This window comes from Rhamphochromis longiceps, linkage group LG6, assembly GCF_057381845.1.
Source record: "Rhamphochromis longiceps isolate RC_006_pf linkage group LG6, R_longiceps_female_GT1.1, whole genome shotgun sequence".
NCBI lineage: Eukaryota > Metazoa > Chordata > Actinopteri > Cichliformes > Cichlidae > Rhamphochromis > Rhamphochromis longiceps.
The window spans coordinates 34,255,283-34,272,495 of NC_140562.1; the positions used below are offsets into that span (position 1 = coordinate 34,255,283).

The 17,213-nt window shown below is 37.4% G+C and overlaps 1 protein-coding gene across 3 annotated transcripts; it reads left to right on the forward strand.

The window, feature by feature from the left end:
• The first annotated feature begins 5,568 nt into the window (after positions 1-5,568).
• On the forward strand, positions 5,569-16,688 carry caly (calcyon neuron-specific vesicular protein). 3 transcript variants are annotated; one of them, XM_085410349.1, is made up of 5 exons: positions 5,569-6,291; positions 9,166-9,328; positions 9,933-10,052; positions 11,047-11,160; positions 13,261-16,688. In XM_085410349.1, the coding sequence occupies exons 2-5, from the start codon at positions 9,200-9,202 to the stop codon at positions 13,501-13,503; spliced, it is 606 nt and encodes a 201-aa protein (XP_085266475.1). In that variant the 5' UTR covers positions 5,569-6,291; positions 9,166-9,199; the 3' UTR covers positions 13,504-16,688. The 3 variants fall into 3 exon arrangements, with proteins under 3 accessions (XP_085266475.1, XP_085266472.1, XP_085266473.1); XM_085410346.1 differs by having other exon boundaries at positions 5,573-6,291; positions 9,094-9,328; positions 13,261-16,687; XM_085410347.1 differs by having other exon boundaries at positions 5,578-6,291; positions 9,186-9,328; positions 13,261-16,687.
• Positions 16,689-17,213: the final 525 nt, after the last annotated feature.

A 17,213-nucleotide genomic window follows, 5' to 3' on the forward strand; every position in this document is an offset into this window, starting at 1 on the left:
GGCCTCAGTAACTGTTCGAATAGACATTTTACACATAAACTATTCATTAATAAAACCACAAAACTAAGAGTAAAGATAGCTGGATTTGATTTTTGGTCTTCTGTATACTGGCACACTGTGACACTGTCATAACTGACTGGGATAAATGAATGATACAAAGCCATTATTAGTCTGTGGAGTGAAATATGCTATTATAGTATCAGAATGTATTGGTGCTATTGTCATTTGCATTAAAGCATCAGTATTATGACCCCCCCTTTACTATTATATGGAGTCATCTGTAATCCCTTGATCCCTTTCTATGATGCAGCTTCTCTTGGTTGCCATTATAATTATGTATAATTTTTCTGTTAGGTAAGGCATTGAGCTAATGGGAAACGCTGATTGTAAAATATAACAAAACTCTCTATTCCTGTGGAAAATGCCATCAATTTTAGTCCTAGAAACTTCAGTCTCAGTTTTAGCTCACAGCTTGTCATGCACTGGTCCTGATCACTTGAAGTGTAATAATGCAATTAATTCTCTATAATCGCCTAAATTTTGTTTTTACTCATTTCTACTTAAGTAATTCTATATTTTTTATGTCTATCATATTATGTATGACATTAGTTCCTGTTTAATCACTTATTTGACTCCTTAATTCAGGCACTGTGCATTCATGTGACATTTGGTTGCATCATGTGTTTTTGTTAAAGTTTGTTTATTAACACCTTTGCCTTAAATTCACTTGAGGTTTAATGGGACATCAGACACACAAGGTCTACAAGGAGTAAACTTGTCCCTCTGGCACACAACACACCCAACAACTTTCACGTGTGTTTTTCTTTGTTGGAGCCGATGAGGAAACAATGACTTGTGTCTCATACATAAAGGGAAAAATACAGTTCATGTACTTCTAATACTCTCCTAGTACTAACTTCTATAATATGTCTAAAGGTGTATCAAATACTTTAATTAAATAACTTACCATATTGAACCTTTCACTGATGCAGACGTGTTTATTTATTGTAGCCATCATAGTTTACAGTGAAAGTGCATTTATGGATGTTTAAGCAGGATTCTTGTCACAAGTTGTTTTCATTACTATTTTAGTATTTACATACACTGACACTGACACTTCTATTACTGCATTTCTTATCTTTCTGATACATCCTTTAAATACATAATCGATAAACCAAAGAAAGTCTGGCTTAAAAGACAGATGAGAAAAAAATGTTTTCTTACTATGCACCTTGGACATGGAATAAATTACAGAACCTAGATTTAAACATATATCTATTGGTCAATTTGAAAGCATCATGCGGAAGTGAAAAAGTGAATGTTTTTCTTGAGAAACCACAAATGCTTAATATTATGGGCATGTGTGTATAGTGTATTATGTTGTACATCTTATATTTTAGGGCAGCATGGTGGTGCGGTGGTTAGCACAGTTGCCTCACAGGACAATGCTCCTAAGTTTAAATCCAGGGCCTTTCTGTGTAGATGTTGCGTGGGTTCTCTGCAGATTCTCTCTGGTTACTCCGGGTTCCTCCCACAGTCCAAAGACATGCAGTTAGTGGGGATAGGTTAACTGGTGGTTTTGCCCATAGGTATTAAAGTGAGTGTGAATGATGGTTGTCTGTCTCTCTGTGATGGCCCTGCGTCAGCCTGGTGACCTGTCCAGGTTGTCTCACCCTGTGGTAGCTGGGATAGGATCCTGCCGGGGGTGTCAGCAGCTAAATCGCTTTAACATACCATTAAAAATGTCATGTTATGCTAATTATGGGGTTACAGGAATTTTAAAGAGCTTTGCAGGGGCAAAGAAATTAGAAAAAAAACTACTGATCTGGTTCATTTTTGTGTTGATCAATGAGCTGAGTAAATGAGTAAATTAAAATAAATTAAAAGCACACATTTTGGGGGATAAATTTACACTAAGTTTCATGTTTTAAATAAACATGATTAGACATTAAACATGTGTCTTATATGAATGTTTTAAAGCACAGTGAGTGACTGCAAAGGGTTTTAAGAACTCTCAATAAAGTTTTGCTTTGCCTAACAGCACCAAGCCTTTGCTTAGAAATGGTTAAATCGCTGTTACACCTTTTGTGAATTTTCCACATCTGCATGAAAACTGAAAATGGTTCAAACAACATAAGGCGAACTCTAATTGAATTTGTTTTACTTCTTTAGACTTTAGCCTTCTTTGATCTCATTTGAAACAGTAAGTTATTATCTGATTTAACAGCATTTTATCAGACTGACATAGAGCTGTGATGTCTTGAAAAGAAAAGTACCTCGATGCCCTAGTGCTTTGAAAAATATTTCCGTTGTTAAAAACTAGTGTGTTCTCACAAAGAAGTATATTCTAAATGGTCAGTTCAGCTTAAAGAACATATGTGGTTTAATTAATAACTTAAAAATTTACAGAAGAATAGCTTAAAAGGACAGCTATGATGGGCATCATTTTTTAAAAGTCTGGTAAAATAAAGTAAATCTGTAAGATTAATTTGAGGATGATAAATTGTTGTTCAAAAGTGAACAACTGCTGTCTGAATTATTGCTCCAAAAGAGAGTTTACATCTCGCTGAATTTTACAGTTTAGAGCAAAGACTTTGTCGCATCAGTCAGATCATTTCTGTCACTAAAGTGATGCTGCCATCTGTTGATAATGAACACCAACTGTCTCAGTAATACATCATACTGTACTTACCGAGTGCGTAAACTGCTGGGGCTCATTTTGTTTGATTTATCGGTGCTTAAAAAAAAAAGAACAAACAGTCTTTGTCTCATTGGTCTTTGCCTCTACTTTACTGTGAGGTGACGACTCTGACACTAGATGGCCCTGTTGGTAAATGATCTGTAACCAAACTGCTCTCATCTATTAACTTAACAGTTTACTGCACTGTCCTCCCCGAGATTACTTCTCGCAAATGATACTGAACATACTTTTTTTTCTGTTGTAAGAACACAAAATGTAAACTAAGTTATAGTAATGTCATTATTGTTCAGTTTGACAACTTAGACGACTTAATGCACATATCTGTTGGAAGAACAGAGAACATGACATTGGTCTTACTAGCTTTTATACGTTTGGAGATTGCATTTTAAATCATGACACTTTTTTGTTGTTCTTTTGTTTTCGCTCCCTCTTTTTACAATATATTACAATATATTATTATTATATATCCTGATAATAAGTTTGCAGTATCTCCTGATCATAGACTATTAAACGATTTGTTATTATTTTATTATAAAACTTTGAATATGGCAATAATTACATTTATTGTCTATTCTTGGGAAAAAAAAGTGTAAAAAATTAAATATTTGAAAATATATTTTCACTTACGGTACAAATTATTCATTTATCACTAATATTTCCAGTATCAACAATACTGACACTCTAAACAGATTACACTTTCTATTTCAATATAACAAAATGTCTTAAATGTGAAAGGTCTTCATTTCTAAACAACGATAAAGAAGCACCAACTTAACAGTCCTGTTACTGTTGTTTAGGCATTTAACTAATGCTGTTATTCATAGTTCTGTGTTGGCTGTTACAAAAGTCCCCATGTCCATCTAAAAGTAACACTAGCTTATAGTGCAGTGAAGTAAGTAAGATTTTGCTACAGGACAGGAAGTGACTGCAGAGGAGGAACCATAATTTAAGCAGTAGAGAGACAGATTGGCTATTTTAAGACTGCAAGGACAGATTTAACGGTTCTGTGGGAAGGCAGCGATGTTTGTTTCGGAAGGTGAGTTTTCAGTGAAGGGCGGACATCAGCAGTCAGGGTGGAGAAAACTAAAGTGTGCATAGCACTGAGAATTGTGTCTGCATGTTAATTAGTAAAAATGTATATATACTGATATATGAAACATTACATGCTGCGTGCAGTTTTAATGGCTATAAGAATTCAATGGAAAAAGAAAGAAACACTGGTGAACACCAACATCAGTAATAAGTTTGCCAACTTATTGCGCTTTCTTTCCCAATATTTATTTCTTATTTTCCTCTTAAAAATCTTCACATGCCTGCTGTAAAAATACCAAATGTAAGGATTTACTAATGATCATTTTAACTTTTGTAATTCTTCTTGTTACGCTTGATTTTTGTTGGTATTGTTTTTGTTTGTTTTTGACAATTTAAATCTCAGCACCCAGTTCCAGTTATAAAAGTCAGAAACTCCTGCTAACATTATGTGAAAACTTGCATGATTAGTATTAATTCTAGTTGTTGTTGCTCCACTCTAGTTGTAAAACAAAATTAATTTTAAAGTAGGATTTATTGCTGATTTTCAACCTAAGATTTGTTATAATAAAAACTAACAAATGAAAATTACTGATTTTGTTATATTGTAGAAACCCATTGAAATTCCTTGAGCATTTACAGCAACTGAGTCATACAATTTTGAATTCGTTTGATTTTGTGGAGTCTCCTCTCTTCGAACTACAAATGTTAAATCAATTTGCCAGTTGGAGCCACTTTAAATCTAATCACTTTTATTAATAGAGAACTATAGAAATTTTTTACCTTTTTTTTCACGCCTGGTTTGTCACATTTTTTCCTCCATAGACTTTATCCTAAATGATTCTCATTTTAATTATGTTGACCCAGACTCTGTGAATCTTCTACACTGACAACAAAACCAGCGCAGGCCGACAGTCTGCCTCTCACACTGTGAGGATGACACCTCCATCTCCTCATAGAGGAACTAGTCCAGGATCCACTTTGATGTCCCTCTGCCTGAAAGGAAAGGTCAAAATAATAAATGTAGACCCAATTGATGGGTTGGCAGGGGGGCATGGGGGTTCAGCACTCACTTTTGGACGAGTGCTCCCTTTAAGAGGTAATGAATTCATACAGTCAGACACAGCCAAAGAAGAAAACAGCATGAGTCCCCTTTCCATGAAAAGGTTTACCTAAATTTGCAGACAAGCATGGCTTCTTCTTCCCACTAATGCATCACTTTCTTATTTCACTCTCATCACATACACATGTATGATTAAATACTTTTCCCCCCTGCTTGACTTTACTGAGAGTTACTGACAGAATTAAACTAGGTGACCAAGCACCAATCAAAAAACAAAACAAAACAAAAAACCTCAGTAAGCACCTCTAAATGACTCTCCCTCACAGCAATACACATTTGATTCAAGAGTTTATAAAAAAAAACAACAACAACAAAGAATAAAAGAAAAAAGAAACAGAAATAAGCTAAAGCTTAAATATGCCTTTGAAGACTCTGCAGGTCACCTGGGTCATGGGATATGTGTTAGTAGGTCAGAGACAACTGGGCTATGTCTGCAGATCTTTAACCTTTTGCCCATCATTACTAAGTTATGTTTTCAAGACCTTTACTTCCAATTCTTTTGAAGATCAAAGATGCTATAAAGTTTAGGCCCAGTTACAGGTAAATGTACATTTAACTAAACATATACATCAGTTTAAAAATACTCACATGAAAGTAAAATCACTCAATTAATATGGAGGTAAAATGTACTAAAATGTGCTACAATATCAACAATAAAACTGGTTTTGCACAATGTTCCCTTTTACAGTTCGTATTTTAAATATGAACTGCTTTATAGGGCTCTTTTTAAATGTGTAATTGCATTTAAGTTGGTTTAAGTAGGTTTTTTTCCAGTGTAAAATCTTAATCTGTCTGAATCCCACTAAGTAGCACTTTTTAAGCACTTGGTTTGAAACACACTTATTTAAGTTGTGAGAAGATGTAAAGCGTATTAATGTCGTTATCAGCAATTCTAACTCCTCTAGTGGACACCTCACATAGAACATGTCAGCTTGTAAAGCACTGATTAGATATGTTTACATTTATTAAAAATGCTAAATAACGAGACTTGAAGTAAAGCGCACCTTAAACGGAAATTATAGGTGTCAAGTAGCTTAAATGTAATCAAGTAAAAAGTGCAAGATCCTTCAAAAGGACCACAAAACTGCACTGAAGTCCAACACTTGTGTTAATGTACGCAAACCTGGAAACCAAGATGAAGTAATGGTCTCTCCGTCTTTCAATTCAGAGACAAACGAGGCGCTTTCGATCACAAACAGTCTCATATGAATATGTGGCTCACACACGTACATCAGCTGAGGTCCTCGCGAGCCGCGCTGAGACGCGCATTAAGCTGCCAGTTTCTGCTGGAGGACGGAGCCGCTCCAGGCTGAATTACATGCGCAGTCCTGCCGAGAATCTCACATCACCACGGCAACCTGCGTTCACACCGAGTCCCCTTCAGCATCGGTGAGCTCCGATCCCATCCACAGGCAACCGGAGAGCCCGCAAGACCACCGTAAGTTTTTATTCCTCCTTCTGCTTCAGTGTTTCTGACGGTGCAGCGGTTTATTTGTGTTTATTAGACGGACGTGAATGCGGTTTAACAACAGCCTGATCGGTTGCGGGTTATGTAGCTGGGGGATGATTATTTAATATCGATTAGATATGCGTTGCCCAATTAAGTGATTTAGTGCAGGTAGCTTATATTGGGGGGGTTGTCATCCTCTTTGGGGAATGAATGGACAACAATAAAGCCTTGATTTGAGTGCTCCATGGGACTGTATGTGTTACTGACATGCGTTGCAATTTCCCCTATACCTCCACATTATATAAGAGGCTACACTTAAATTCTGTGATTGCCCTCGTCTCCTATGGGTATTAATTAAGTCTGCAGTTCATTAAAAACAATAATGTAGAAAATAAACAGTGGAAGAACAAAATAAAAATATATAAGTTTGCAATATTTGTTTAAATAGCCCAATAATTCAAAACACAACTGCACAGAAATGTGTTTTATCAATCCATATTTCTGGTCTCTGATTATTGCATACACAGCCTGTGTATCTTGCAGCAGCAGTCTTCAATGCAGTAAGTTTAGATATGCATGACCAGTGAACCCTGAAGAACTTGACAGGCGCAGGTAGCAAACACTCTGCTACCTATTCATAGCACAGCATGTATTCACCTTTAGACAGCTTCAAGTCTCCTTCAGTGTGTCAGATATAGGTGATGGATAGAACTGTGAAGTAATCATTAATCTTTTACAGTATAATTGTATGTATGATTGAAACGAGCCGTGGTTGTGAATTTGTAGGATGTCATTTGCAGCTCCTTCAATTTCTGGACTCCTTTCCTGTCAGAGTGTGGGAACACTGAATGTTTGACAGCAGCACTCGACTCATTTGTTAATCACAGATTCAGGATGAATCATCGCACCCGCACTTCACTCCAACCGTGGGGAGGAAAAATGGCGGTCAGCGCAGATGACCACATTATAACCACCCACTCATCAAGAAATATGTGTTGTAGTCTTGAGTAATACCCTAGAGTCAGTCAAGATCTTACCTAACAAAGATTTTAAACGTCCAAATGGTTTTTGTTGTTTTCCAAAATGCTGAGAATGTTTGGTAGAAGGCTGTCACATAGTTAAAAATATTTTTATATGCATTTTCCACTTGATGACGGACTAGAGGCTTTAGTAAATGATCCTCTGTCTCCTTCATCAAAAACACATTTCCTGAGCACTGGGGATTTCTCCAGCAGCATACAAACTCTAGCTCTTTGCCTCCTGGTGTGTATCATCATTGTGAGTCACTGGCATCAGTGGGCCAATGGCGTCCTTTGCTGGGGGAAGGTGTTGTGTTGCAATGCGTGAATGAGATAAGTGGCTCTTCACCTCTTCCCTCCACATCTAGTTCATTGTCAGAGGAGAAAAAGAAATCAGACAGTTATCTGAGCAGAACAGCACTGAGAGAATAAAGTTTGTATATGTTGGCTATAAACATTAAAAGTGAGAGGCTGGAGGAAGAGATGGATAGATAGTAGATTCATAGATACAGAGTAATAATGAAATATGTTTACTCCAGACTGTTGGGCTGGATAAACAGGAAACAGAGTTGGCTTCTCTGAGTTACTTAAATACTGTATGTCCTCGAGCTATTACCGCACTGATCAGCCCCAAGATTCAAACCTAATATTGTGTCTAGCACCAGGACATTAGCAGCAGATCCTTTGGGTCCCACGAGTTACTGAGTGTGACTTCCGTTGATGAGGTTTATTTTGGCACACCCCGCAGGTGCTTTGACGAGATTGAGAGTTGTTATGAGTCTTTGATGGGTTTCTCATCAAAGACTCAAACTGAGCAGTTTTTACAGTGTGGCATGCTGGGGAAGGTTGCTGCCGTTGGGGAGTGTGCTTTATCTACAACAATGCGTTGGTGGGTGGTATATGCCAAAGTAACATGCCCATAAATGCCAGGAACTAAGGTTTCCATGCAACAACGGACTGTAACAATATGATCAAAGTCATTCGTGTCGTGTGTCGACAGTTTTAAAAGGCAGTTAGTCAAGAAATAGCTTGAAATCTGCTAAATTGCTTTCTGTCAAGTGCTATAATATGATTCCAGGAATATACTATGAACATTTAGTTAAATAGGCAGTTGGGTAGCTTAGCAGAAAGAGTAAAAATGTCTACACTGCTCCCCGCCAAGAAATAGTAATTTAAAATATTTAATACGTGTATACATAGTGTTAGCCAGAATACGTAACTTCTAAACAAACACTGGTTGTTATTCTGTGCATGTCAGCAAGCTATGCTCACAATAACAGTGTTTTTAAATTTATCAAATGCATTATTCACTGTTTTAGCAAGAACTTAGCATGCATTTAATGTTAAACACAGTGCAGCTTTGCATTATGGCAATATCATTGATTTTGTTAGTTTTTAATTTAGTCGTAAAAATTAGAAGCGGCCTGAACGTGGCACTATGCAAATTAAAGATATTGCCAAGGATTACATGTTTTTATGAAGCAGATGTGATGGCAGTGCATCTGATAGCTGTTTTGGCAAAGTCAGTGGCATATATTATGTTTATATTTATAAAATAATGTCACTCGGTACAGTCATTATTGCTGTAATTTGCTTTGAGCAAAAGTAGTAGACCAACACACACTTCCTTATCTTCAGCTGCGCTGCTAAAATGACTCAAAATTAATTTTCATGCTCCTTTCTTCTTTTGATGCAGTGTATATTTGTCTTATCCTGGCCCATTAGTCCTCATCAGACTGTTATCTTCTCACTTCCTCTTGTGTCCTGGCAGGGTCCTCAAGCAGCTCTATCACATTTGGTTACAAAAACACTCAGTCTGACTAAATCTGTCCCTGATTCCGAGATCCGTCCGGTCATTTTCAGACAGACAAGCAGCTATGGTGAAGCTGGCCAGCAATCTGTCCGATAAGCTGGAGAAGCAGCCATCTGCGGACGATGGCTTTGATAACATCCCCCTCATCACACCCCTGGAGGTCAACCAGCTCCAGCAACCTTTTGCAGAAAAGGTAAAATTGTACTCCACCTTGTTCTTTTTCTGTGCCTGCCCACTTCTGTTTTCTAAAATACTGTTTCCAAGTTGAACACTGGGTGCAACAGAACCATGCATTACAGCATTGCAAAAATGCCCAACAGATTACGACAAACAATATTTAAATTCATGTGGGCATACTTACCTGTCCTCACTTAAACCCCAATGCCGAGAGTGCTATATTTACCTCTCCTTGCCCACCATCCCAGGTTAAAACCTTGGCACCAGCCCACTCAATGCAAGCGCCTCTTTGAATACATAACACAAGAAGAAAGCTCTCAGAATCATATTTTGTCCGATAATGCTCTTAGCAGCACAGGATGTTCTACAGGCTCAGTAAATGATGGTGAAACATTAACATAAAAACACTTTGTAGTTCCCAAATGTGTTTTTAACATATCATTAAAACGATCTGCTTTTGCAAGTGATGCTTTTATTTTTTTACACAACCATCATGGTGTTCAGTGGTAGCAGGATTGCTGAACCTGTGCTGAAAACTGAGGGCATCCTCGATCAACCATAATGGATTAATAGGAATTTTTCCAGGAACTCGCAGTGACAGTGCATTCCCTCTGCTGCAGGTCATTGTGAAAACGTCAACACAGTACCAGCTGCAGCAGAAGAAGAAGAACAAGCTGTATTTTCCCAACATTAAGAAGCTGAATATCAATCTTTACAGTGATGTCTCTGAGAAGGCCAAGGTAAAGGGTGAAAATCTTCACACATGTAAATTTAGTATAAGTCTGTGTTGTGTTTCTGTTAAGTCCAGCAGTGCTTGGTGGACTTTGCATTTGTTTTAATAAACACTAGCACTGTTTTGAATCCATCATGTGCAATGGCCTGCTCCTCATTAGAGCATTTCATGTGTATTAATGTCTGGCTGAAAGTAGTCCCCAGCAAATGCACTGTATTGATTGCTAAAAAGCGTAGAGCCGAGCTCTTTAATTAAGTTGTTCATTCTATTTGAAACGGCTCAAGAACTCCATAAAAGATTGTAATATGTTGCCTCATTCATTTAATATGAAAGTGGCTAGTGGTGTTTTCTCAAAGAAAACTTAAATAATCATATCAACAACCTATTATATCATGAAAACAGGAGCTGTAAGGCTCTTTTGTCTCCTCTCCTTTCAGAAATGTTTGAATAGGAATCTGTGAAAGAATGACTTCAATTATCACTTGATTTATTACCAAAATAATGTGTTCATGTTATCAGTAACTAATTTAGAGTGTTTTTCAGTACACCATGATGTTTCTTTTGAAAATTATATTTACAATAAGCAGGATTTATTCTTCTTCCAATTGATAGGTCACAGCTGTATGATCATGCATAGCGTCCTCGGGTTTTCAATTAGATCCACTCCTTTGCTCATCATGTTGGGTTATAAAAAAGTAAAAAATCTAAATGGCAGTGGTCAAAATGCCGAACTGAAGGCTTCAACATGGTAGTCCAATAGATAATTTCACAGTGGGTCCTTTTAGACTATAGCAGCTATACCCAGGCACCAAGAAAGACGAAACATCTATTTTGACAGAGCTATAAACGTCACCATCTTCACATATAGTCTGTGTCCGGAGCTAAAGCACCTGGTGGCTAAAGGCCATAGACATAGGTGGAATCCAATTTGGCGCTATATAAATAAAACTGAACTGAAAAGTATTGTCTTACATTCTGTATAACTATGTGTTTTTCCTCAGATCACAGGTCTGATCCTCATTACTCTGGCCTTTCTGACCAGCCTGCTCCTTCTGCTCATGTACAAAGCCATGTGGTACGACCAACTTACCTGCCCAGAGGGTTTCATCTTGAAGGTGGGCAGCGTATCCATGTGTGCACAGCGAGCTTCTTTATTTTACAAACACCACGCTTAGCATAAACACATGTCTCGTAACCATGTGTCTGCACACATGCCCACACAAAGTCAGATCCTTCCCCTGATTTATGTTCATTTCCTAACTATGACTAATTTTTAAATTATAGCTTCAACCTACAAAGTAAAAATTTACGTTATGAAATATTTTAAAGCTTTTATTTCTTAGAAGGCCGACAGATCCTCATGATATGAGTAATACTGTCACACACACACACACACACACACACACACACACACACACACACACACACACACACACACACACACACACACACAAACATAGATGTACAAATAGTGATATTTTTTTTAATATGGTTCAAGGAAAGAAAATTATCGGAGATGTTCTATTATCTTCTTGCAGCATAGCAGAGAACAGCTGAAGAAGGTCATAGTCTCATCTTTCTATATCACAAACTTATTACTGTGGAAGTAGTCTGCGTGGAGTACTTCGACAGTCTACAGTGCAGCTCGTCTGGTGTTTTCTTCTCCGCACACTCTCATTTCAGTCACTTCAGGACTAACACAAACTCATCGTCTGCAAACGACACCTTGGAGGCATCGTGCACCAAATCAGCACAACCGCGAATGTTAGTTAAAGGGCCTGTCTCGCAGTGGAAAATGAGAGAGTGGGGTAGATAGAGAGAGAGTGGGGGAAGGAAGGGGAGTGACAGCCTACTTACTGGTCAGGCAGAGATTGGGATGCCCGCTTGTGAATTGTAGGGGTCTTTAATTAGAGCTGAGCGTGACTAAACTGTGATTAAAGGCTTAACGGTGAGGGGGGGAAGCAAGGAAGGGAAGGGGGGGAGGATGGGAGGAGGACCTTCCGGCAAAGCTTTTGAAGTTTTTGCCGGTTACAGTTGCTTTTAGCATTTTCCCCCCTACTAATGTGTTGTTAGAGACATAAAAAGAGGATGGAAGGTGGAGGGTGGTGTAGTCACTGCTGTGCTTTTCAGAGGCTTGACTCCTTGCTTTTAGGGAAGGTCAGGTAGTGAATTCTCCTTAAGGGAAAGACTTGCAAGGTCATGGGCCCTTTTCAAAACACAACCATAAAAGGACGGGCATTCAGTGTCTTGGTTTAATTCCCCCACATAATTTCATATGTATCTTTAATTCTATTAGGTAAATGTGAGTCTAAGGATGTTCTGAAGGATGCTTTAGCCTCAAGTGAAGGCTTATTGGGGATATGAATCTTTAATTATGTTTGTGCACCAAGCATTTAAACACCCTCAACTGTATTACTTTTCTGTCTGTAAAAGTTCTTCACACTCTGATACTTCCTTGTATGTTTAAAAGCTTCAATTATCATCTGGAGTACCTTTTACATATATTGTTTTTTAAATTGTTTTCTTAGCCTCTGAAACAGCATTTGAAAGTAATCTGTATGTGGTTTATTACATGTGGATGTAATACAACTTCCTGAACAGGACTGAAACATGGTTTTACACTTTAACTCTTTCCAGCCCCACCTAATGTATGTGAAATTCAAATGTTCCACTCAGCAGTTTGATGTGCATTGCATGTGAAAACAGGCAACATTCGACCCAGGATTACTTAGTTACTGTCTCAAGCTTCAGAAGCTTCTTCCAAAAGTGCAAAGACAAACAGTAACCTATGACAGCTGCTGGCTTCCATTTTTCAATACATTTTTGTAAGTTGTTCTTGTAGAAAACCAGAATGCTCAAAGCAGCTGCACGCATGATTGAAAATGAAACAACAAGGTGAAACATACAGAAGAGCACGAATATAAATCAGAATGCAATTAAACATTATTTTAGGTAAACTCTATAACAGGCACAGAAAACTATCAGTCATAATTGAATCTGTAATATCTAACTAATATGATGCAAATAAATGGTTCTTTATCCCCATGGACTGTGCTTTCCTAGTCATAAAACAGATTGCTTCCTATTGGACCAGGTGGAGGAAATCTGCAGTTTATCTTGACTCAGGATAGCTTTTGTTCTGTGATGATGATGTCAAATCAGTGTGTGAGTAATACTGAAAACACCAAAGCTGTTTGTATATTTCCCTCTAACAGCAGAAGCACTGCACCCCTGCAGCTCTGGAGATGTACTACACAGAACAGCAGGAGCAGGAGCAAGGTGTGCACGGCGGCACCAACGCCGGACTGTACGCTGCTCTCAGCCACCTAAATCAGGTCAAGAGAAGCGGACCTGAGCTGCCATCGCCATGGTTACCAGTCATCAGCGCTTTGAAGGAGGCTGAGGTGATCAAACCAGGCAGCGAACCGCTGAAAGGAGTGCTGGAAGCAGATGAGTGAAGAATGTGTAGGGGAGAAAATGACAATGAGGGGCATGGTGGATGTTATGTTACTTTATTTTTCGTCTGTGTGTGCGTGTTTGGATTTTTTTTTCCTCCCTCAGACAGCTCACTGAATCACTCGCTTATACTGGTGCGCCAACGTAAAGGCATGCGTGCGTGTGGTGAGTTCTTGTGGTTAAAGGCAGGAATGTGCATGACTTTTACAGCGTTACTGAGTCATGACTAAAGTCTGGATCCGGCGTGTGTGTCCGCACTCATGTAAATACTGTTCACTGTTCATGCTTACATTAGTATGAGCTCATGTGTGCATGTTTGCATTCATGTGTGGTGTATATACGTATATAATGGGTAATATGTGTACTCATCTGAGTGAGTTGGAGGTGAGAGAAGAGAAGCAAGGCGAGAACTTGCAGTGAGAACTGAAGATAAGTTTTTAATGAGTTTCCCCTCATTGCGCTGCCTTGTTATCTTGCCTCGTCTTCTGATTTAGTCTTAGAGCAGAATGTATGAAGTCATTATTGAATGTGCACATAATTTGACTATTAAGACATTTTCCATTTTACTGAATTTAGCTGACCCCACATCTTATTATGTCTAGACTTTTAATTGCAGTTGTGTAAGGTTAAAGCCAAATTCGGATTTTGGGAAACAGTTTTGTCATAATGGGTTATTGGCTTTGTAATTAATTTCCAGAAAAGTTCACTTAATCAGTATTAATTAAATACAAAACACAATTAAGTATGCATCACTTAAACATGCTGTTTGTTTTCTGAATCCACTCCTCATTTGATGACTCTTGTTATGTCACATTATGATGTGAGCTACTTTCTGTAATGATAGATACAGCTTAAGAGCCTTTAATGTATGATTACAAACAAAACCTGTACTGTATGTTCATGTAGGTACGCTTATTGTGAACAGTAGCCAATTACATGACGTTCTGTTTTCGTTCTTGTTTAACTTATGTTGCTATAAATATTGTGTAAAAGCCTTTATGGTGAACACAGGGTTAACTTATCACAATCCTGATGTAATCCTGATGTATGAATAAGCTGCTCTAACCATACAGTAGATATTATAAGTGCTAATTATGCGTTAAAAGCGTCTATGTTTTTTAAATGTATTTAATTAACAAATAATATATCTGTACAGTATTTAATGTGTCTTGACTCTAAGGTTTAGTTTGGAAAATTGCCAATGTAAGAAGTATGAAGAATTTCTCTTGACTTTTCTTTATGTCTCATTCATTTTTTTCCCTTTTTTTCTCCAAATGGCATTAATCTTATTTTGGAACAGAACTTTTCATGTGAGTCGGATGAATCTGAGATCACAGCACAGCTTGTTTCCAGTGGTTTAACTGCCAAACATTTACATCAGGCACATCTGTTCTGATGTCACCGACTGAACAGAAATAAATGTCTGAAGTGTTGAGTTCTCTCACTCAGAACCGGCAATGATGATTTTGAGTCATTGCTACTAATGAATTGAATTAATAACTTAACATCACTGATGATATTTTAGAAACAGTCATTAGGTGTTTCTATCCTCCGTAGTAAAAGTTGTCCTTGTCAGAGGTTTCAAACATAGTCTTGGCTTATGGTTGATTATCTATTATCTATTATTCTGTGTAAAACAGTTTTACCAATAATAAGTTAATATGCACTCACTGGCCACATTCTTACCTACACCTGTTCAACTGCTCGTTAACACAAATATTTAATCAGTTAATCACATGGCAGCAATTCAAAGCATGTAGACATGTAGACATGCTCAAGACGAACAGCCAAAGTTCAAACTGAGCTTCAGAATGGGGAAGAAAGTTAAATTATTTTAAACATGGCATAGTGTTTGGCTAGTCTGAGTATTTTAGCAACTGTTGATCTACTATGATTTTCCCACATAATTATCTCAAGGTTTTATGGTTGGAAAAAAGAGAAAAAAATCCAGCGAGCATCAGTTCTCTGTGTGAAAATGACGTTGATGTTACAGCAACTCAAATATCCACTTGTTGCAAAGGAAATATGCAGAAGAGCATCTCTGAATGTACAACACATCAAACCTTGAAGCAGATGGGCTTCACCAGCAGAAGAGCACAGTGGGTGCCACTCTTGTCAGCTAAGAACAGGAAATTGAGGTTGCAGCTCACGCTGACTCACCAAACTTGGACAACTGAAGAAAAATGTTGCCTGGTCTGATGAGTCTAAATTTTAGCTGTGACATTTGGTTGGTAGGGTCAAAATTTGATGAGAACAACATGAAAGCATGGATCCATCCTGCCTTATATCAGTGGTCAGTGTAATGATGTGAATACTTCGGGTCACTTAGTAACAACTGTGGATTGTTTAAATGTGGAGTAACTGTGTGACACAATCATGTCAATATGGAGCAAAATTTCTAATGAATGTTTCTAGCTGAATTCATGAACTCAGGCACTTCTTAAGGGAAAATTGGGTCCAACCCAGTACTAGCACAGGTGTGCATAGTACAGTGGCTGGTGAGTGTATATGGTATTTCAGTGGATGTAATGCAATCATTTTAATGCACAAAACCAAAGATAGTAATTAGGCACTATTAAGGTATCAGATCTTCACTTGACAGTATTTTGCCTAAAATAAGTTACGATAGCAATATTACCATAACAGCTATAAATAACATATTATCATTCAAATTTAGCTTATCTTTAATGTATGTTTTTTTTTTTTGTAAATGGTTATTGTTTTTTTTTCTTTTTCTTTTCTCCTTTAATTTTATGCTTTGGTAGCCACACGCTGTGGTGTTGACTAGTAACGAATAATTACTTTTATCTTTTTACTAATTACTAGTGTTTTTTCATCCCCCTATTGTATAAAGTGTAACACAGTTACTGGATTATTTGTATATTGTATTATTAACATGAAATCAATATGGTATTCTATCTCACGTGTTAACACAAGGACATCCTCACAGAACTTGCAAACTAGCAACTTCAAACTTTGTTAAATGTACGGTTACATTGTAACCTTGGTTCTCCGAGTTAGAGACTATCGCTCCTCTCCGTTACATATGTAACGGACTTTCACTAGTACAAACTAGATAAATAAAACAGGACCTCATGTCACACAAATGTTATAAATATTCTTTAAGTAATCATTATTATTATTATTATTATTATTATTATTTTTGCTTCATTTTATCAAGCTAATGAGTCACTAAACAGGTTTTATAGTGAGTTTGTTTCTGAAAATAAATCAGAGACAGCTTGTAATTGTTCCTTCAGTTATTCTTGAGTAACTTTTGTGACACATTTTACTTATAAAACATGCATATAGCCAAGTATATTTTAAATACAGAACTGCTCTTTGTGACTAAATATTTCTGTAAAGACACTTTGAATGCTTTCCACACATTCCTGCTTTTTGAGCTACATAGGAAAAAGGGATCAGTGCATATTTTTTAATATTTAAAAAATGTAATCTTGAATTACCGGCAGAAGAAAAATGTTCGGCTCCGTTTACACTCTGTTGCTCAAAGATGATCAGTATGCATAGAATTCAAAATATGACTCTTTCCATCTCCTCAAACTTTAGTTTAGCAATTCAAAGCCAAGCCACATCCTCTTATTATCTCTCTTTGCTGGGTTCACTGCTGTGAGCCTGTCTGCATCTCATTTACACTCATATTTTCACACCATCGCTGTAAACCCAGGGATGTGTGGCTCAAAGACTTGAA

Bases quoted from the DNA above. Each gene is read 5' to 3' on its own strand.
- caly (XM_085410349.1), top strand. From the start codon at position 9,200: ATGGTGAAGCTGGCCAGCAATCTGTCCGATAAGCTGGAGAAGCAGCCA. The intron at 9,329-9,932 runs GTAAAATTGTAC...CCTCTGCTGCAG, and splicing joins AGCAACCTTTTGCAGAAAAG to GTCATTGTGAAAACGTCAAC. The intron at 11,161-13,260 runs GTGGGCAGCGTA...TCCCTCTAACAG, and splicing joins CAGAGGGTTTCATCTTGAAG to CAGAAGCACTGCACCCCTGC.